The sequence below is a fragment of the Adiantum capillus-veneris genome, chromosome 14, assembly GCF_014529385.1.
Source record: "Adiantum capillus-veneris isolate H3 chromosome 14, ASM1452938v2, whole genome shotgun sequence".
NCBI lineage: Eukaryota > Viridiplantae > Streptophyta > Polypodiopsida > Polypodiales > Pteridaceae > Adiantum > Adiantum capillus-veneris.
Window position 1 is genome coordinate 66,198,389 of NC_140944.1, and position 21,743 is coordinate 66,220,131.

The 21,743-nt window shown below is 44.7% G+C and overlaps 1 protein-coding gene across 3 annotated transcripts in view; it reads right to left on the reverse strand.

The window, feature by feature from the left end:
* Window positions 1–816: 816 nt before the first annotated feature.
* PDE194 (formyltransferase) overlaps window positions 817–21,743 on the reverse strand; it is an 84,856-nt gene continuing 63,929 nt past the window's right edge. Inside the window, exons 6-13 of one of the 3 annotated variants that reach the window (XR_015190198.1) lie at window positions 3,030–3,095; window positions 2,612–2,682; window positions 2,425–2,529; window positions 2,316–2,349; window positions 2,041–2,141; window positions 1,898–1,957; window positions 1,279–1,475; window positions 817–1,206 (exon numbers count right to left, since the gene is read on the reverse strand). Coding sequence is in view for 2 of the 3 variants with exons in the window: in XM_086528693.1 (XP_086384819.1) it covers window positions 1,114–1,206; window positions 1,279–1,491; window positions 1,898–1,957; window positions 2,041–2,141; window positions 2,316–2,349; window positions 2,425–2,529; window positions 2,612–2,682; window positions 3,030–3,095 (743 nt within the window). In the remaining variant the exon portion in view is untranslated. Of the gene's footprint in view, window positions 1,207–1,278; window positions 1,492–1,897; window positions 1,958–2,040; window positions 2,142–2,315; window positions 2,350–2,424; window positions 2,530–2,611; window positions 2,683–3,029; window positions 3,096–21,743 lie in introns of all 3 variants that reach the window. The other 2 variants (XM_086528693.1, XM_086528694.1) reach the window with 2 other exon arrangements.

Below are 21,743 nucleotides of genomic sequence, written 5' to 3' on the forward strand. Positions count from 1 at the left end.
TTGTTTCCAACCATTAATTCAAAAGAATCCAAAGGCCCCACTCGAACCTCTATAGTCTATGCTTTTAATAAGCCATCATGGCACTAATCTTTCTTAAATAAAAGCTACAAGTTGCCTAAACCTATTGAAACTCAGGGACAAAGCATAATAAGAGATGACTTTTTAGTTAAAGCAAGTGAAAGTGCCATTCTTCATTCTAAAACCTAACATCTCCCTACTGCACAAGCTTACCAGTGACTAAAACTACGCTATTTTACAGGACAAATAATTCAACTTTGCCAATGAACAGACAGATTGAAAGCGGGTTGAACCGGATTTAGATGCTAGGTGTTCTAGCAATTTGGATGCTTTTTCCTCATGATAGCTTAGCTTCCATATTAGTGACCATTATTCTAGTAAAGTAGGCTCATTAGTGGTCTTGAATTTCAAGCCTTCATTGTGCTGTAAGAGTGGAAACCAATAGAGCACAAGATTTTTGGGTTATTTTATGTATGGCGCATCATGTCTCACTGTTGCTGATAGGAAAATGGTATCTTTTTAGCAAGATACAGACATGCAATGTAGGTAGCTGAGTATGAGCTTTGCAAACACCTAGACATAAACACAAGTTAGCTTTGTTGAGTTCCCTCTAAGCAAGTAGATGTGGTGCATGTAAGAAACTATATGATGCATTTAGGTATCTATAGCTAGAGGACGTGATGGACTACAGAGAAGCAATCCATATTCTTGCCCGGAAAAAAAACAAGGTGAAGATTCACAATAGCATTTTAAGACAAAAAGTAAGTAGGGAAGTCTTGGGCTCTGATGAAGCGACCATCTACAAACTATAATAAGTCTCTTAAAATAAAAAGTTTGGAAAAAAAGTCATGAGGATCTTCAATGAAGGGACCCATTTACAAACTAAAAAATTGGCCTCAAAAATTTGTACCCCTTTCTCTTTGTATGGTAAATGATGAGCTGTATGTCAATTACTCTGTATCTGTTTACACCAGCTCAATGTCTCTTTTCACATCCATTGATCTCAGTATGTGTATGAAGAACGAGCCCCTCATTATGAGATTAGGAAAAAGCACACAGCCACCATAATCTCGATGATTGGTTGTGACATTTACTTTAAACTGCAACTCTCAGTTTTTGACCTCGTAAACCATTGATGAAATCTTTTGCACTCATTATCCTCTTTCCTGGGGGTTGCAGCTCCAAGATCTGTAACAGAATTCAGCGAATGATTAGGCTTGTATGTATTGCATTTTCCACAAATAGACTAACTTGAATTACCTCTAGGATTGAGTCACCTCCGCAAATCACAAGCAACGAGGATTTTTCTTGCCGCACTAAATGTTTATCATGGTCACTACTACCCTCAGCACTAATGTCAATACGAGGTTTTGTTGTTAAAATCTTCAAGTCCAGCTCTTGAGTAACTTCTCCTGATGCGTTCGTGGCTTGAAACTTTGCTTTGGTCCCAGGCCATTCTGCAAATGCACGAACCTATTGGCAAGCCCACAATGGATCAACCATTGCTTAAGTAACCAAGCTGAGAGGCTGGTATTATCATTTACGGGTAAACCAAGCACAAAATTCAAGCATCTGGTCGGCTGTAATTCGATCTGATTACGACGGGCACATCTTCTTAATGTGACCTGCCCCTTTGTAAAAAGGCAATTGGTGGCAAGTGGGCTTCCAAATTGAGAAGCAAACCTAATGACAGTGTTGATCACTATAAAGCTAGACTTGTGGCAAAGGCTTATGCTCAAGAGAAGGGCGTTGATTTTGATGAGACTTTTGCTCCCACTTATCGTACAACTACCATTTTATAGCATTTGTGCTTTGGCAGCTCATTATGGTTTGAATATGAATCACAACCTAGCCATGGTTAGCCATGGCCCATAGATACCTTGTTATGGAGTACTATAGCAGGTTGACCAAAATTAAGCCATGCTTCATCCACCGTAACCTGAGCTCCAAACATTTGACAAATAAAATTATTCAGCAACTTAGACCACATATACACAGGACACATGAGCCCCACTTTGGTACCTTCGGTGCATGTGTAACCCTTGCATGATCTTGCTCTTGTGCATGTTGTGCTGCAGTTCCATTCAAAATAGATGGTAGTTCTCTCAATAAAAGATGCACACCTGAAAGAGAAGAAATGCTGAAAGCCCACAACGTGAGTCGCCTTCGCCAAATCCCAAAAAAGAAGAATGTACAGACTTTGTCATAATACAGACCACCACAAATACTAATGCATGTTTCACAAACGAGAACAATGCGCATAACATTACATACACACAAAAAGAGCAAGAACATACCTTCTTGAAAAAGCTGGTGAAGTAGCTCAGGAGCCTAGACACATTAACGACTTAGTCCAAGAGAGTGTTGCTAGCTACTTGTTTAACGTTTTTGTTACAAACAACAGACCTTAATGTCATCATCTATACGCATTGCTTTGGATGTGATAATGGGCCCTGCATCCAAGGCCCGGACAGTGAATGCTACTGTTACGCCTGTTTCACAAGCACCATCCTACAAGCAGTGGATTTGATGACTACAAATGGCCAGAGCTGCAGCACCAGTGGATAAAGCAAACAAAAGCGCATGTTCGTACCTCGATTGCCCTTTGCACCGGTGCAGCCCCCCGGTATAATGGAAGTAGACTAGGATGTATATTGACAGTCCCTGTTTATCAAGCTCTCTTCACTTCAAGGCATACACAATGACAAGAACACCCACTACACAAAAATTTTGGTTTACAGGTAACGATCGGTTAATGAACATTAAGACTATCATGGAGAGAACATAATGACCAATTTTTTTTGTTATGAGAGCTTTCAACAACATGCAAAACACCTACACAAACAAGAAGACCAGAACACATTCCACTTAAATGTTTGCTTCCTAGAGCTTATAAACAGCTGCTCAAACTCATCTTAGCTCCTTCCCAAACCTGTCAAGGAGCTCACTAGCTGACTTTTGCTTGAATCCATTACACACATCAACAGATGTATTGTGTCAAAATTCCATACCTTGTCGAAAAGTCTTTGCTAGTTGCACCTTTTCTGCGTGCACAAACCAAGAGATTCTGCCACTCCCTTTGACAATCCATTAAAAAAAAATATTGCAACTTGTCAAGAGGTCTGCCAATCCCTTTTTATCACATTCATTTTTTCTGCAAAAAACCTAATTCGCTGCTGAAAACCCTAATCTTTTTGAAATTGTCAGGATCAAAATCTGTTGGCATCAATGTGTAGGCCTCGCAGTGAAGACCAACTATGACTTTTGACACACATCCAAATATTCATTCGTTGAAGAGACTTTTAGAGGTCTCTGCGACATAAAAAAGCATGTTTTGGGGGCTTTTTAGGTTAAAAACGAACTTTGCTTGTTCATCTTCTCTTTCTATTGTCATTCTCCAAAACCTTCTACCACAAGGCACTTTCTCCAAAACAACTCTCTCAAAAAGCAAGTTCTATTAAAACCTTCTTCTTCCAAAAGCAAAAAATTTCTTCACAAGTCGATTACTGCAGTTTAGGACCCGATTGCTCGAAGAAGAACAATTGTTGGAGCTCGAAGTTCTTCATCTTGCAAAACTATAGGTAGGATGACTGATCGGATTCTCTGTCAAAATCCATGGGGTGTGCTGCAAAAAGTCGCACAACCCCCCAAGTGTCACTCTGCAGATGTGCAACCATTCTACTGGCTCAAGGACATTAAAGGAGTCACTCTGCATATGTACAACCATTCTAGTGGCTCAAGAAGGACATTAAAGATGCCTCGTCGTCATCGAACCATTCAAAGAATCGGTGTGGACAGATATCCATAGATAAGATGTGATGCCGAATGCGAGACAGGCATGCAATGATTAAGAGTCCACATGATCATCCCAACTTGTGGTATGGCATATGCAATCACCAGCTTGATGTGTCAGGTGCAGCGGAATTGAAATGGTGAAGATCTAGGTTTTACACTTTCACAATCCTTTACTTCTTTTCCTTGCATTAGTGATTCCTTTTTAGCTTGAATAATGGTTCCTTTTAGTGATTCCTTTTAGCTTGAGAGAGTGCTGTAGAAATGTGTAGTGTCACGAGGCTGTGGCAACCACTAACCTTAGTTGTTGGTTTCTTTCCCTTGTTTTTATTTAATTTTGGGAACCCTCTTTTTTAAGTCACAAATGGCCAGACATTGTGTGGGCCAGTGTGAAACGGCTGACGGCCAAGAGTTTCATCCGCAGTCGGGAAGGGCAAGTCGCCATGAGATGGTCGGGCCAGTCGGCAGTGGGATCCGAGCAGTAAAAGGGTGTCTAGGCTCAGTTCAAAGTCATTTAGGCCCCTCGCTACACGTTATAAGTCCCTAAGTACTAGGAAATTAACTCAAAAGAGGCAAATTGGACACATGACGGCTCCAGAGCAATTTTCCCAGTCCAGCAAGAAGAGGGGGCGCCCAAAATGAGAGAGGAGGCTGATTTGACTTATTAAGTGACTACAGTGTGTGTGTGAGTAGTGGGTGCACGTGATCACAGCTTTATTGGGAAGCTTGTCTTCTCCCTTGCTCTATGTAGCACGATGATTCCGCTCTCGTGCATCTCTCTCCCCCTTCGAATACAGAAACGTGATGCCCCCACTCAAGGGCTTTTCATTTGTAGGTATATACACGTGGTAGTGATGTGTGTGAACACACTAGGACCGCCGGGGCATTTTTTTCCCTCTTTAGGAGGTTTTTCTCCCCGTGCATTGTATATACGCCCATCACTCTAGGGCTATCTATCTTTCCACTGCACACTAAGTAATACACTCTCTATTGTGTGCCTTGAGCTTCCTTCGTCTTCTCCAAGTTGTGTGTTTTCCTGCAACCCTAATTCCAACAATTGGTATCAGAGTAGGTTGCGTCCTCCCAAGCTTAGTTGCCAGTAGCTCTAGCACACGCCTGCTCACTTTCTCCGATTTCAGTGAGCTTTGGCGAGTGTTCGCAGATCGACAAAAATTTTGGGATTGCTCGTAGAGCTTTGTCTGCTCAGATTTTTGATTCGGGCTCATTTCGGCCTCCGTTTCCACTACAGATAGGTCTGCACAGGCAATTTTGTCATTTAGTGCAAAATTTCTGTCAGTGCCGTTTTTTGCATAACAGGTCCTATACAGTCTATTGCGGGTTGTGCTATATAGCACGTGCTAGTCTCACTCAGTTTCTCCTCATTTCGGGCAGTTTTCATATCAGGTGCAGGCATCTTCCATGGTTGACAACAACACAGATGTGTTCAAGATGTTTGCTGCTGAGGACATGTTGGATGGGGACAATTACCCTATGTGGGCTTACATGATGCAACATGACTACAGGGCAGTCTTCACAGCTACGATTGAGTGTGTATGGCTCAGACGCCTTATGCCTGATTTGGGTGTTGGACAAGACACTGCCAACACTATCTCCATTGACAATTAGAGCGCATTGGCAGTTGCAAGGAACCCAGTTTTTCATGCTCGCACAAAGCACATTGAGGTGCACTATGTCAGGGAGAGGCTCTCAGCAGGAGAGATCAGCTTGGCTTATGTGCCAACACAGGACAACCTTGCAGATCTTTTCACAAAGGCATTATCACGAGAGAAGCTCGAAGCTTTCCGCAAGGCTTTGGGCTTACTCCCCTTTGTGGACTGATCATGTCCTCAGGGCATGGCACTTACTTCCCTTTACTCATGTGCCAGCTCTCGTTCACCGCATCACTCCAGGGGGGATTTGTTACCATATACATGTGGTAGTGATGTGTGTGAACACACTAGGACCGCCAGGGCATTTTTTCCCTCTTTAGGAGGTTTTTTCCCCCGTGCATTGTATATACGCCCATCACTCTAGGGCTATCTATCTTTCCATTGCACACTAAGTAATACACTCTCTATTGTGTGCCTTGAGCTTTCTTCGTCTTCTCCAAGCTGTGTGTGGCAACCCTAATTCCAACACCGAGGCAAGAGCTCTTGCATAGGTACAGTGCGGGAGCTTGAGGGCTTGCTGCGGATGCGACCGGCACAGAAAACGGAGCCCAAAACAGTAAATTACAGCCTGCTGTGTATTTTTGCAAGTTTAGGGTTTTGACCCTAATATCCCAAGACCTTCGGGGAAGTGTTGGGATCACTGTACGGGTGATCGGGTGCATTTTCGGGGCAGAAAACACAAAATTCAACGTGCTACAGACTCTTGTCAGGTTTGGGAAAGTGTTTATATGTGCCGGGAAAGTCACCTTTGGCATGGGCCATTTTCAGCCCGGTAAAAGTGGGACAACTCGTAGAAACTTGCAGGTTTTCTCCCAAGTTTTATAAGAATAACGAAATACCAAAAGGGGCGCCAGTCTTTGGGGTCTAAAGGGTGTCATTGTCTGCTTGGTAGCGCTCTAGCTGCCAAGCCGTGCTTTGTTTAAGTGTTAATTCCAGTTACAGGTTCTTTTGTGAAGTTTCAGTGTCGTAGAATTCAAGTAAAATTATGAAGTAAAGAATCGGGTGAAAGCTAAAGTCTACCGCCATACGGGCCGGTTTCATGGTTCCGTCGCCGGGATAGAATCACTTTTTCCTTAAAGAGTGAGCCTTGGTTGGTTTGCGGCGAAGACAGAGAGTACAAGAACTTGGAATTACACTATGGCTGACAGGAAAAACGACGCCAGGGAAGAGGGCTCCTCTTCACAGGACAGACAAGTTGTTTCTCCTCCACTGTTCGAGGTTGGTGAGAGTTCACAGCCATCCCTGTCTGTACCTTTTATTGATGTGAATGCTCCACAAGGTCAAGGGTTTATGACTAAACAACTAAACGAGGATGCGTTCAAGACACGGTTGCTGTTACGAATGTGTTCTCTCGGTCGGTCCAGAATCCTAGGTTTATGGAATATCTGCAAGCGCCGCCAATGCCACAACAGACAAGGCAACCGTCTCATGCAGTAGAGCCCGTTGAGGCTCAAGCCCAGGTCCCTTGTGCATCTCAGCAGGGCGGGGAGCACTCACATGTTGTGGAGTCAGGTAGGGCTCCAAGACAAGTTCTTTCTATCCATGAACAGGTTGGTAGGATGCCTCTTCCACAGGCTTTACCAATTCAGCCAACCACCTGTCAGAGTCTGCATGTTGCATTAAATTGACAGGGAACCGGTTTCCAAGCTATGCAATGATGAGTTTTTCCACCACCCACGGTACATCCTGGGTATTTTGGGGGTGGATCATTGTTTCAGAGCATGGCTGGTTATGCACCTGGAAACCAGCAATATATGCCAGGAACAGTGTTTGGGGGTATGCCGGGCATGATGCCAAACCCCATGTATGGTAACATAGGCATGCAACAAGGGTTTCAGTGCAATCAGGGCAAGTTTGGGGTGCCACAGGGCAATTTTGGCATGGCTGATTTTTCCGACCAGCAGCCACATATGGCACCAATGACGCAAAATGTCAACCGCCAAGGGGCACCGATGATCCCTATTACAGTGCCCATGCTGCAAACGCTTCCCTGTGACAATTTGGGAGCATTGGAAAAGCCAAAAGCCTACAAAGAAGGTGGTGCAACTGTAAAGTTTGATACTTTCAGCGGCTTTGAGGATAAAGCAAAGGCTCTTACTTTCCTCCAACACTTTGATACACCCTATGCAGGGGGGAATTTTACAGAGGCCTCCAAGGTTAGGAAAGCTACCACTTTCTTGGTGGACAACACTGTTGATGCAAGGACAGGCACCCGCCACATGGGTATACTTCAATCAAATGTTTGCATCTGCGTGGCTGTCAAATGAATTTGAAGCCGATGTCATGACGGATTGGCACCAAATCACTGCGGCTACTTGCAAGAGCCTCCAGGAGTACGATCGGAGGTTTTGTAAAGTGTTGCTCTCAGTAATCTCCTATAGGTTTGTGCCATTGACAGAGTAGATTGAGAAGTATTGTTGTGGGCCGCCTTAAGGGCTTCGAGATTACTGTACAAAGAGCAGAGTGGCTACTCTCACTCAGCTTATGGAAGTTGCCAACACTGGTCTTGCCTTGTTGAAGGGAGAGGACAATGGGTTTTGAAGCAACGTGAAAGGGGGTCAGCAAAAAAAAAAATCAGCAAAGAAGCCCGTTGCGAAAGTGACTCCTGAAGCATCCTAGGGGTTAAAAAAGGCAAACAAAGGCAAGGACTCAGCCGAGACGTCTGAGGACGTGCCAAGAAAAGAAAAGGAAGCCTTTTGTGTGCAAGTCATTCGAGGAGAAGAAGGCTTTAATGGTTGAGAACAAATACTTTATATGCGAGCAACCTGGCCATTTTGCTGCAGATTCTCCCCAAAGGAGGAGGCCTGCTGACTAAGAGGATTAAGAGGACCGGAAAGGCAAGAAGCCTAAACCCACGGCAGGTCTAGTGCCAGATATGGTGGGTGACAGGCCAAGTTTAGATGCTATGCAGAGCGTGGGGTAAAGTCAGAGATCAGACAACACTTATCTTCTTTGATCAAGGTGCTAAAGCAAGCTTTATCTCACCAAAATTGGCCATTAAGATGGGCATCAAGCTGAAGAGATGGGGTACACAGCAGAGGCAAGGTTGGCATTCTTGGCCACTCAGAGTGTGTTACCTCTATCATTGGAAAGCTGCGTTATACATGGAGTGTTGGATGTCTTCAACAAAAAGATCACGCTTCAACATAGGGGCAAAACTCACATCCTGGATGTAAAGCTTAAAGGGGAATCTGTCCAGTTTGTATCTGCTTTGGCTATCACTTCTGTAATTAAGAATCATCTTTTTGCGTACCTGATGCTGAACAAACTGCGTGAAGCCGAAGATGTGAGGCAAATGATGAAGATGTCTATTGCGATGTCTACAACAGTCTCCGAGAGATCTCCATGTTAAAGTGCCGTCACAAGCAATGTAGCAAACTGATGTACTCCGCCGATACAGGGCGAAGATACTGCGTGAAGGTCCTGAACTGAGTGTGAAAACAACTCCTTGTCGCGAGAGAAGTGCCAACAGACCCGCAAGTGTCCTGCCCAATAGGACCTATGGTGTCTATAGTCAAACCGTCTAGAGAAGATGGGAAAGCCCAAGAACCGTCATGAGAATGACTGGAAGCCTGTCAATGCATGAACCTGTAACCCATGGTGGCTAGGTGGCTAACTGTGTAAAACTCCAGGAAGGCTAGATGTGGCGATCTGCGCCGTAATCGTCCTCCGAAACAAGGAAAACCAAACTAAACAGTCTGCACTGTAGAAGCTACCGTAAGCTGCAGCAGTCACCGAGAGACCACATAGACCACCACCGAATGGTGTCCTGTCAATAGGTAGGGTAATCCAAGATGAGGGGAAAAGCCAGACTCAATAGTCTATGCTGTGAAGGGCCTCTAGGAAGAGGTGTGGTCAGACAAGGCTGTCTACACCGTGATCATCCTGTATGCTTTCAGAAAAGAACACGATTGAAGTTTTGATATCACTGTAGCGGGATGGGCACCACGTGCCAACTAAAGAACAGACTTTAATAGTCGTTTATCACTTCAAAACAACTGAACTCAAAGAGAGAGAATCCACACGAGACACGAAGAGGTGGAGTTCCACTCCCAGACTGCAATGACCCCAAACGATGGCACCCCTTTCGGTACTTCTTTATCATGCTTCAACAAGGTACAACTTTGTGGCTTTGCTTTGCATCTCCCACGCGTAGACTACCAAAGAGAGAGCCCACAACACGTATTTAAAGGCCCTTGGCCTATACAAAAGCAATTACATGAAAAGCACCAAGTTTAAAAGCATCTCGTCCAAAATCTTGCGTCCTATGGGCTGGACTGCACTTTGTTGCCACGTGGCTTACGTTCCGTAAAACGCAAGTTGTCCGTACAGCTCCCACATCATCATGGAGAGCCTTTCTCAGATCTCTCGATCTCTCTCTCTCTCTCTCTCTCTCTCTCTCTCGACCATGCACTCTAGCGACACATCACGATCTGGGACGATGCCCAAGAATAGATGGTATGATAATGAGTGTAGACGGCTATATCAGAGGCTTAGGGCACAACATATTACTCGGCAGATATCTGAGAGACAGATGCACCGACAGATGGGTACTCTTACTGGACGTTAGAGGAGAGCCTTTGAGGAGACACAGTGAGGGGATGTGTACCATACACTTCAGAGTCGAGAGGCAGCAATCTCTTGGAGAGATATGAGACAACGGACCCCACCCATGCCTATAGAGGACCTAGCGGTATGGCATGCATATGAAGAGACACTATTAGGTGCCGGCTCAGCCCCCCCCTTGCACACCCGGTGGCTCCCCGACCTACAGCTCCCACTCTCTTTACCATAGACATGGTGAGACGAGGCATTCAGAGTCTACAGCACTGCCGCGCCGCGGACCACACCGAGCTTCAAGGTGAGCATTTTATATACGCTATACACACTTTGGCTCCATTGATTGCACACCTGTTCAACAGGGCATTGGCAGAGGGATTTCCAGAGAGCTGGACTATGCATACTATTGTGCCTTTACGTAAGGCTAGAGACTGCATGGATCCAGCCAACTACAAGACTATCATGATTGGTCATATGATGGCCAAGATTTATGGAGCAGTTTTAGAGTCAGAGTTGAGCAGATATGAAGAGACCGAGGGGCTACGCGCCTCCGGACAGGCAGGCTTCAGACGCACATTCTCTACTGTGGACCACATCTTCACTCTCAGATGCCTGATAGAGCAGTCACGGAGCCGAGGGAGACGCCTCTACTGTTGCTTTGTGGACTTCCGCAATGCCTTTGACACAGTCCCCAGAGAGAGACTACTACAGCGACTCATATCGCTTGGGATACCCCCGGACATGATATGGGCTATATATGCTTTGTACGCGAGAGTGTCAGGCAGGGTCAGATGCCCACGAGGACTATCAGATAGCATCACTAGCACCATCGGGGTGACACAGGGGTGTCCACTCTCCCCTACTCTATTTGGTCTGTACATAGATGAGATGGAGGCCTACATCCGACAGAGAGGAGCTGGCGCCGACCTATCAGGCACTCAAGTACACATTATGCTATATGTTGATGACATTATTTTACTCGCAGAGTCACAGGAGGATCTCCAGCTCCACATACAGGCTCTAGACTTATTCTATACACAGAGAGGAGTGATAGTGAACCTTGGCAAGACCAAGGTTTTGATATTCCACACATCAGGCATTGTTCGGAGGAGATCAATTTTTCCTTTTGAGGGCAGCCAGATTGAGATAGTAGAGTCATATGTATACTTGGGCATCACCTTTATAGCCAGGACTGGCCGCTTCTCTATGGCACAGGCAGCCCGAGATCGCACCACACGAGCGTATGCAGCTCTAGCCATACTCGAGAGGGGATGCCATCAGACACATTTCCAGGAGCCCCGCACGAAGAGCTGGCTATTTGACACCAGCTCTTCTATACGCTGCCCCAGTGTGGACCCCAGGATTATCAGAGCAGGCTTGGAGCAGACTCGAGAGGCCACAGATATTGCTGCTTGCCCGGATGATCTGGAGCAAACCATCAGTCCCACATAATATTGTGAGAGCAGAGTTCGGTGCCCCACCCATGGTAGTGGAGGCGCTATTTCAGACAGTGGGATACCTCCACAGGCTGCGAGACATGAGGGCAGATAGACTACCTCACCTTGCTCTTGAGGCCTCTTGCGGGCTAGCAGACTCTAGGGATGAGAGATCATGGTACGCGAGTGTGACTAGATGGCTTCAGACATAGGGCTACTCTATGGACAGATTGCCTCCCTCATAGTATGATCCAAATGCACCACGCCAGGCCCTCTCACACACTGAGAGGAACACAGTTGTCAGATATGAGCTCATACAGAGGTATGCAGAGTAGACTTGGCTCACACCTTCGCGGCCATTGGCCACGAAGATGGCATATTACAGAGATCATTTCCTTATGCTCACAGAGGATAGGTTCATACAGAGGCCCCACTACATGGATAAATATCTACCACATGGCATGAGGGTAGCCATCGGACAGTCAGAGTATCATCCCACCAGCTTGAGATTGAGAGCGACAGAGCAGCACAGGTCCCACGCGAGGCCACGATATGCAGATTATGCAGGCAGGAGGTAGAGTGTGAGAGCCACTTCTTATGCAGATGCCCTCACTATGCGGAGATCATATAACGGTACCCCACTCTATTTGACAGGCCAGAGGTCTCATTACAGACAATGATGACATCATTAGATCAGAGACTACTTGGGAGACTCTTGGTGAAGATGCACCAGCATAGAGATAGAGCCCTCCAGACGGGGGAAGGTGGAGGATCGGACAGGCAGACACACCTTACAGACTACTTCCAGACTAGAGTATCCATGCAGCCCCAGCCATCCACACATCCGGGGATGACTTTGATACAAGCTGAGGAGGCCAGAGCTAGGCGGCGACCACGACTACCAGGATATCGCTCCAGGGCCTCTCAGAGACACAGACGAGAGGTCCAGGCCATCAGAGATTGACATACAACATATATTCAGAGGAGGGCAGAGCAGACACTAGACATGGCGGGCATAGCCAGAGTCCTCACATCAGGCTCACGGATGTACCAGATACTACACCCTGCCATCACTACTGGATGGAGCTGATGTACCACACCACCCCCCTCCCTCCTCCCCTCACTCTCACTACACACATACATGCCTCTCTCTATATACACCGGATGTTCTATTATTACCCGGTCACCCCCACATCTACACACCGGATGCTTTGTTATTACCCGGTCACTTACCACACTACACTTTGTACACCGGATGCTATTATTACCCGGTCATTTTGCACATACCAGATATCCAGAGGATATTCACATTCTTGTACACGGATCTGTCTCATAGGCTAGTTTTCTTTGGCCTTTTGAAGACGTAAATAAAATCTTTCTTTCTTTCTTTCTCTCTCTCTACCTCAATGCTCTCTCCTCTCCACAAGTGCCTTGTTCATGTATGTAGCATTGCATGTGTTCTAGATTGAAGTCGAAGTGTCCATCGGGTCACGAGCCAATTCTTGTCCTCATTGCATCTTTCGCTGCCACCTTTGACATAGTACCAGAGCTCTAGGTGACACGAGGGTTGTCCTCGTACGACGTACGGAACGGTCCGTACATACTGTACGAGACTCGTACGGTGGTGTGTTTTTTTAACTTTGCGGAGTCTACCGCGTTTGACCGTGTTTAACGGCTGCATTTATTGAATGCTAGGCGTGGGGGTAGGGAGCCTCTCTCTCTCTCTCTCAGATGTCCTGTCACTTTACATCAAAGATCTCTCTTCTCAACAAGTCCTTGTTCATGTATGTGGCATTGCGTGTGTTCTAGATTGAAGTTGAAGTGTCCATCGGATCACGAGCCAATTCTTGTCTTCATTGCATCTTTCGTTGCCACCTTTGGCATAGTACCAAAGCTCTAGGTGACACGAGGGTTGTCCTCGTAGGGCGTACGGAACAGTTTGTACGTACCGTATGGGACTCGTACAGTGGTTTTTTTTTAATGTTGCGGAGTCTACTGCGTTTGACGGTGTTTAACGGCTGCATTTTTTGAATGCTAGGCGTCGGGTAGGGAGCCTCTCTCTCTCTCTCTCTCTCTCTCTCTCTCTCTCTCTCTCTCTCTCTACATCCCCCTTTAACCGACCTCTCCCTCTCCCCCTAAAATATATAAGGCTTGCCCACCCTCTCTTCTTCTCCATCAACTTACAAGTTACCATCTCCCTATCTCCCTCACGCTCTCTCCATTCATCAAGCCCCCTACTCCATCAAGCTCCAAGGCTCCCTTCATCTCCTTCAAGCCCTCCATCACTCTCCTCACTATCCATCTCCTTCAAGCACTCCATCACTCTCAAGTTCTCCCCTCACTCCCCATCTCCTTCAAGCTCTTCATCACTCTCAAGTTCTATCCTCACTCCCCATCTCCTTCAAACTCTCCATCACTCTTGCTTTTAAGCTCTCCATAATGTCGCCCGCTCTTCATGAAGCCTTCACGAAGCATTGCCGCTACTTAGAAAGGGTGAAGAGGAAGCAAAACATTTTTCGTTGGTATTGCAAATATTGCTCCAGGACCATGACCTGAAGTGCCACCCGCCTTATCATCCACTTGACCAACAAGGGACGGCAAGCTGACCCATGTCCGAATATCCTCGACGTTATCTTCGAAGAGTGCAAAGTAAAGTATCGCCCCTTGAAGATGCGCAAGGGGGTTGCAAAGGCATCGGAGGAGGTGGTGCCACCCAACCAAGATGTCTCAGATTCAGGAGAGGATGCTTCTCCATCAATGTCCGTTGCATCCGGTGCCGCTACCATGGCCTCCACCGATGGAGGTAGCGTCTCAAAGAAGAGCAAGAAAAGTCATGGTGGGGCAGCTTCCAAAGCAAGCTACTCTTCTTGCACAAGCGGTGGGTGGAACTTCCGGTCCATTGTCTTTCCTCAAAGAGAGGCAACGGCAAGCAAAGATAGAGATTGCACGCACTATCATTGAGTCCAATCTCTCTTTCCATATTCTTTGGGTAGACTGTTGGAAACGCATGTTGAAGGCTATTGCTGCGGTTGGTGGTCCATGTGAGGGGTGGACCGAAGTATCATACCATGACATGCGCACCAAGAAGCTTGATGTAGAGAGGGCGCAAATCAACAAGTCTCTGGACCCCGTGCGTGCGGGATGGGAAAAGTATGGATGTTCTATTCTCTCTGATGGATGGAGTGACCGCAAGAAGAGTGGCTTCATTAATATCCTTGTCTCATGCCCTCTTGGCACCTACTTCTTGCGAGCGGTTGATGCGGGAGCAAGGGGGAAGAAGGTCACGGGTGCCTTCATATATCGCCACATCCATCAAGCCATAAAAGAGGTAAAATTTCATGTTTCTACTCTCAAGTATCTACATCTTTATCTCTTTTGTCTTTTGCCTCGACCCTTCTCACTTTCCTTTTCTCTCCATATGTAGATCGGTGCAAGCAATGTCATTCAAGTAATCACCGAAAATGCCTCCAATTGTGCTTCCGTGGCCAAAAAGCTAGAGGCGGTTATGGACTCCATGTGTATCTCATTGCATTGACCTTCTCATGGAGGACATTGGCAACCTATCTTGGGTGAAGGACATTCTAACCCAAGCCCTCTCAATTATCAACTTCGTAAACAAAAAGGTGAGAGTACTTCCCACATGTCGCACTAACTCCAGCTTGGAGTTGAAGAAGCCTTCCAAAACACGCTTTGCCACTATGTGGCTCCTCCTCTAGCGCCTCTATGATGTGCAAACCAACTTGCAAAAGACAATGGTCTCGGATGAATTCAAAGCACGGACGGAGGAGAGACAGAACCAACCCAACAAGATGCAAAGGCCATCCAACGGCTTTGCTTGAAGGAGGAGTTTTGGCAAGCTGTCAACTGTCTTGTCATTGTGGGCTTACCATTGCACAAGGTGCTTCGGATGACCGACATGGCAGGGTCTACCATAGGTCTCCGTTACCACTTCATGGAGGAGGCATACAAGGAGATTGAGAGGTCCACCATTCTCAATGGAGCACCCGATGGATCATGGTAAACAATTATAATCCTCTACTATTTTCTATATGCTAGTAACTACCTAGTATTATGATTTATCTACATTGTAAATTGTTTCACCTACCCTTCCATGCTTCTCTAATTATTCTCTCTCTCTCTCTCTCTCTCTCTCTCTCTCTCTCTCTCTCTTTGTAGTGATGTGTTTGAGGACTCTCCAAAGAGAGAGGACATCCTCTTTCTTGTTAAAAGCGGTGGGATTGGATGAGGCGACCAATCCATGGCTTTGCCGCCCTCTTGCATCCGTCTTTCAAGAAGTCATCCATCTTTGCGGATCAAGCACTTCAAGAGGAGCGGGACAAGTACCTTCCAAAGATACTCAAAGAAGAACACCATGGAGAGTTTCTCCAAAAGCTCATCAACTATGGAGACCAAAGGGGCATCGCATTCGCTTCCTCCGTGTGTTGGAAGAGGGATTCCTTAGTGAAGCCTCTTTTTTGGTGGAAATGTTTTGGCCATCCATTGCCTCACCTTCAAAGGGTGGCATTGAGGGTTCTTGGACAGATATACGATATACCATAAATCATAAATTTATAATCTCGCTCATGTCATGAATCATCTCTCGATTCCCATAACCAAAACCTCATGCCTCTCTTCTATGTGCTCTAGGATTGCTCATCGGGTGAGTGTGAGCGGAATTGGTCGGCATATTCTCTCATACACACACAATTGGAGCGGCTTATCTGTTGTCGCTCCAATTTACGTATGTAGCGGTCTATGCATGAGATGCCAATGGCTAGGCAAGTAATCAAGTTAGCTACAACCTACTCTTTAATTTATGCTTTCACATGTGCTCATATTTTTTCCTTGCCAAATTGTTAACTCCATTTACCTTCTTGCATGTTGTCAATGAAAAATAGGTCAATGTAGATGAATGCAAGCTCTCCATTGAGACTCTTAAGAGTCTCAACAAAGAGCGCGATCCAAAGGAGGAGCAAATATTTCGAGACCTCTACTGTTGGAGGAGATTGATCGCCGTGTCTCTCGCACAAGGTCCCGCAAGAAGGTGGTTGTGCAAGCTTCAGCAAGAGCGAGTAGAGGAGCTCCGACTCCGGTTGCTCATGGGAGTGACAGAGCCTCGGCACAAACACCCAAGACCTATGTGCGGTGAGGCTCGGGTAGCGGATTTACTATGGCAACCGCCACTTTGGAGAATGTGCTCATTTCTAGGCCTACCGATCTTAGAGAGCCAGAGTTTGATGATGAGGGCAACATCCTTAGTGAGGGAGATTATGGTCTTGCATCTAGTGCATCTGATTTATGTAGTGATGAGGATGATGCAACTACCTCAAGCTCAAGGTCACGCTCGGACCACAACTCCGGTGATGAGAGCGATATGAGCACTTAGGACTCTCTCTTTATGCTTTAAAGTTTGCACCCACAGGCCATGAGTTGTGTCACTATTTTTTGTCACTTGTATCTCTCTACTTATGCAATGCAATCATGATTCTTCTTTTTTCGAACATTACCGTTTCCAATGTCCATCGACAGATCTTTCATGTTCTAGCTTGTAAGACTTAAGTTGTAAGTACTTAGTACTAAGTACGAAGGTCTATGTCATGACTCATAATGGTAAATACATATAATGATTGATCTATCATGTTTGAGAACTTCTTGGTCTAGTCTCTCTTGTAGGCTCTAGAGATGTATGATTTTGTTTTTTGCATCGTACGTTACGTCAACGTGCGTCTATTTTTTTTTTAGTTCAATTAGTACTGCACGTCTTCGCACGTGTACCCGTCGTACGTAACCGTACGTGTCAACCATGGGTGGCACGACCACCTCGGATGCTCAGATTTGGCTGATCCACTACCGTTTTGCTCTTGATTGAGAGAGAAGAAGCTTGCTGTTTTTTCCTAGTTTTTCTCCAGTTTGGGGCAGATTAGGGTATGTGAAGGCCTTGGAACCTCATCTTCGACTTCCCCGTCTTTACCCTTGTTAACCCCGACCTCTCTTTACTAAGGGGAACCCGATGGAGGCTTCAAGATGTGTAACAATGCTTGATTGCTTTGGTTTTCCCACATGGAGTCATGTTGTCGTGCCTTCCCGCAAGGGGAGCAAAGCATACAATTGTTGGATCCACAGGGGGATTCAATTCCAGCCTCTTCTTCAGAGAAAAGTGTTTGGACAAGAGTAACGGTCTTCTTATCACTTCTGGAGCAGGTTTCTATGGTTGTGTTTTCTTCGAGGAGAGGGATTGGTAGATTTGCTTTGCCTTTTTGCAAATGCACGTCTTTCTTGGAATTGTCGACCAAGCTACCTATCTGATGAGTAGTAGGTTGAGGATTCAATTGCAGAGGCGGATTTCTTTCCTTCTCAAAGCAGATGATGTTATTGGGTTTTTTTTCCTCATTGTCCATCTAAGGATGGAAGTTCCTGACTCTTGTTCAGCAGCAGTTCATGTGCATGTTTCAATGCATGTGTTGGAGTTGGCTTTTTGACAGGGAGAGGGGGATACTTTTATCCAGAACCACTTCTAGTGTGATAATCCAACTTCCTTGGATGAAATTTAGACGTGGAGCATGTGGTGCCAAATGCTTCGCCGACAATGACAACAGTTCGAGGAGGTTTTCTTGGAGTGTGGACTACTCTTATCTCCATGTTCTCTCTTCATCGATAGCAATGTGGCCCTACAGATTTGGTCATTCCTTTGCCCTTTTGTGAGCTTGTCACTACCTAGTACCAGTTGTGGGCCGGGTTTACAACCTCTTGTGAGCTTGTCCAACCAGATGTGGGAAAGGTTTGCAACCTTTTATGCACAGTTTTCTTGATATTCGACAATAGATTTGTCAAGATCCTTTGAATGACAAGTGTGCACGCAGTGTCAACATTTAGTGGAGACATCTAATTCCTACTCCCGCAGTCAGCAACATTTCGATGCTTCTTCCATACATCCCTTTGGAAAGCTCCAGCCTTGGGGGCAGTCCTTTGGGTGCACATCTGGCCACGGCTGGCAAGTATAGCAGGTTCTTTTCCTTGCAGTTTTTTGCCCAGATTCCTTGCATATTACAGATCAGCCCACAAAGAGCCCCAACGTTCTTCGTGGGCTTGTTGTAGTTCCCCAGGCGGTTCCTTTGCTCTTCCTTTGAGTATTGGGTCATGTTATGCATTGGATATTGATTCCACAGTCTAGTTGTGGGTATATTCTCTTTAGCACAAGAGGAAAGAACAATTTGTTCAAGATTTTAAGGAAGCAAGTTACAACATTTTGGGAGTATATGTGCTCTTCTGAGTCTATATGCAATTTGGCAAATTATATTGGATTGTACCTGCATGTTTGATCTTGGCAGATGCAGAGGAGTGGCGGAGATTTGGTTTGATATGAGGAAGTTTGCTTGAGTAGCTAGATTTTGTTGGACCTCGACGGCTTCTTTGGGAAACATGATCCTTCGGTGACAACCTTTCAATTCTTTCTATTCTTAGCAGCTCAAGTTTACCGATGGTGTGATTCTCTTTGAGTCTCGAGTTCTTTGAGATGCAAGTTTTGCTATTCAATTACAAAGGAAACTATTTTACTCCAGTTTATCTCAGTTTTCTTTCTAGTGGTACTTATTCTCTTTTCCCACGATTGAGTGCGAAGGGGGGCTTCCTATCTTGGGGGAAGTTCTTGGCTTTAGCTCTGGAGCTTTCAGTGACAGTGTTTGCTCTTTTCCGACGTGGGATTGAGTTAGTTTGTTACCTCAGAGCGTACTTTTGAGAATACTTCTCTTTCAGAAGGGGCTTCCAGGTTATAATCTTCAATCGACTACCGGTGCTCCATTCAGCGTAGTGCCATGCATGGTGTCTTCTAGTCCTTGGTTTCCTTGACCATTTCTTGTGGCTTTGGATGTTGTACTTTAGCTCACAATACAGTTAGTACCTTGGCGGAGATTTTTCTTAAGCCATTTTGGTGGTTGCTTCATCTTGCAGCTTTTATACCATATTCTAAACATTACTCATGGTGATGTCGATGTTTGTTTCTTGTCTACATGCCGACTTGGTGAATCCTCTTCTAGAATTTATCTTTTCTTAGAAGACAGAGAGACTGTGCTACCACGGATTCAGCATTTGGAGCAAAGGGAACCGTCAACAAGCCATCAAAACATGTAGTGAATGGTATTGCAATCAGGTATAGCCGTATAAGTTTTCACCCATGGAGTACCAAGTATGATCTCCTCACTCAACTCTATATGCTGATCCATGAGGTTTTTCCCTTAGCTTTGTGCCTTTGGAGATCTAGAGGGGTTTTCAACCATTGGTTGTATCTTTGTAATGTGGCTTTATGCTATATTGTAATCAACAAGATCGGCCTTTTGTAATATTTTGTAATACAACAAGGGTACAAGCCCTATTTTTGGTAGATATCTATATACATACATACATATATATATAATATATATATATATATATATATTATATATATATATATATATATATAATATATATATAATATATATATATATATATATATATATATATATATTAATATATATATATATATATATATATAATATATATATATATATATATATAGAAAGAGAGAGAGAGATAGAGAGAGAGAGAGAGAGATGAAATCACATATTGATTAAGGATTAACGTATGCAAAATGTTTAAAAGACCTATGAGATCATAAAATTCCATCATCCTCATATGATCAAATGTCCACTATAAAAATACAAAAGACTAAGGTAACAAATGCTAAAATATGAACAAACAATTGAACCAATAGAGCCAGCTAGAGGCCTATCTCCCAAAACTTTATCTCCTCATTGGGCTGCAGCTGTAAGTAGCATATGATAATGTAATGGCAATTGATAAATAATTATTTTTTTGTAAACTGATAGGTGGAAAAGCATGACCAAGCTATGGGCTATGCAAAAGGACACATATTTATGTATATTTTATTATTCAAGTGTTATTTATGAGCTATGAACATTATTATGTCCAACTTGGCAATCTGTACTCTTTTTCTTTTCCTAATATTTTAATCAAGCCCGTGATTGAGATTATTCTAATTTGCATAGATTTATGTGAGGATTTCCCCCCCCCCCCCCCCCCCCCCCCCGTTATCCTTGTGCACAGAGTAAGCTTAATATGATCAATTATACATTCGATAATTATCGAATTTACATGTCCTAAATAGTTCAAACACATTCACAATCTTATGAGACTTGTAATGATCTATGGACAATCCTAGAATAAGTAAGAAAAAACGAAGTTTAAGAGAGGCTCGACTCATCTTTTGATTATAATAATTTTGGTCGTTATGAATGTTGCAAACCCAATGGTGTAGCCCGTAGAGAGAAGAGAGGAAGGGAGAGAAGAATAGACATAGACACTAGTGCAATCTCCCCATGTGCAAGAGTGAGCACGTATTTATTTAGACTTTTTTGAATGCTCAAAAGGAGTACAGACTGCCCGGCCGGACATAATAATGTTCATAGCTCATAAAGAGCACTTGAATAATAAAGTGTACATAAATATGATGTCCTTTCGCATAGCCCATAGCTCAATCATGTTTTTCCACTTGTCAGTTTGCAAAAAAATAATTATATATCAATTGCCATTACAGATAAACTCTCTCATGGGCGCTTCATCATGGCATATCTCCTCCTTTGTAAAGAATCTCGTAGGAGCTGCTCTGTGCCTCTCAACAATAGCCTACATGTGGCAATGGTAAATATATCAATGATGTGATGTGCAAGATGTAAGTGAGTGTCAAGATCTACAAATCTTTGTAGCTCTATCTAGGAGGCCCTTCGGCATAGTAGCCATGAAGTTTTGAAACGTTTTATAGCTGCATATCTATTTCATAGCTCTAAGTTGCATAGCTTGCTTATCTATTGCTCTAGAGCTCATGTGAGGGGGTCGAAAAATGTCCAATGACACATCGAAATCTGTGCAAGTGTTGTGAATCTATGCATCTTGGTCATGAAATATATCCATCCTTAGTAATTTGGAAAAGCATTTTCTCCCCCAACTCGCTAGGTCATCCGTGTCCTCTTTGTATCAATCTGCATGAGATCCAGCATCCTATCTAATAACCTAGTTGATATCTGACCATATAGATGTGAGCGAGGGTGTGTCCAAGGGAGTACTAAGAAGGTGGCAATTTGTCCACAATAAAGTCATGCAACTAAAACCAGACTGCAATTCGTGCATACCAGCATCTAAAGTCTCCCATGATGGCTAGCTATCAAGACAACTAGTTGGCCAATCTAGCATAACAATGCTTGAAACCGGCCTGTAG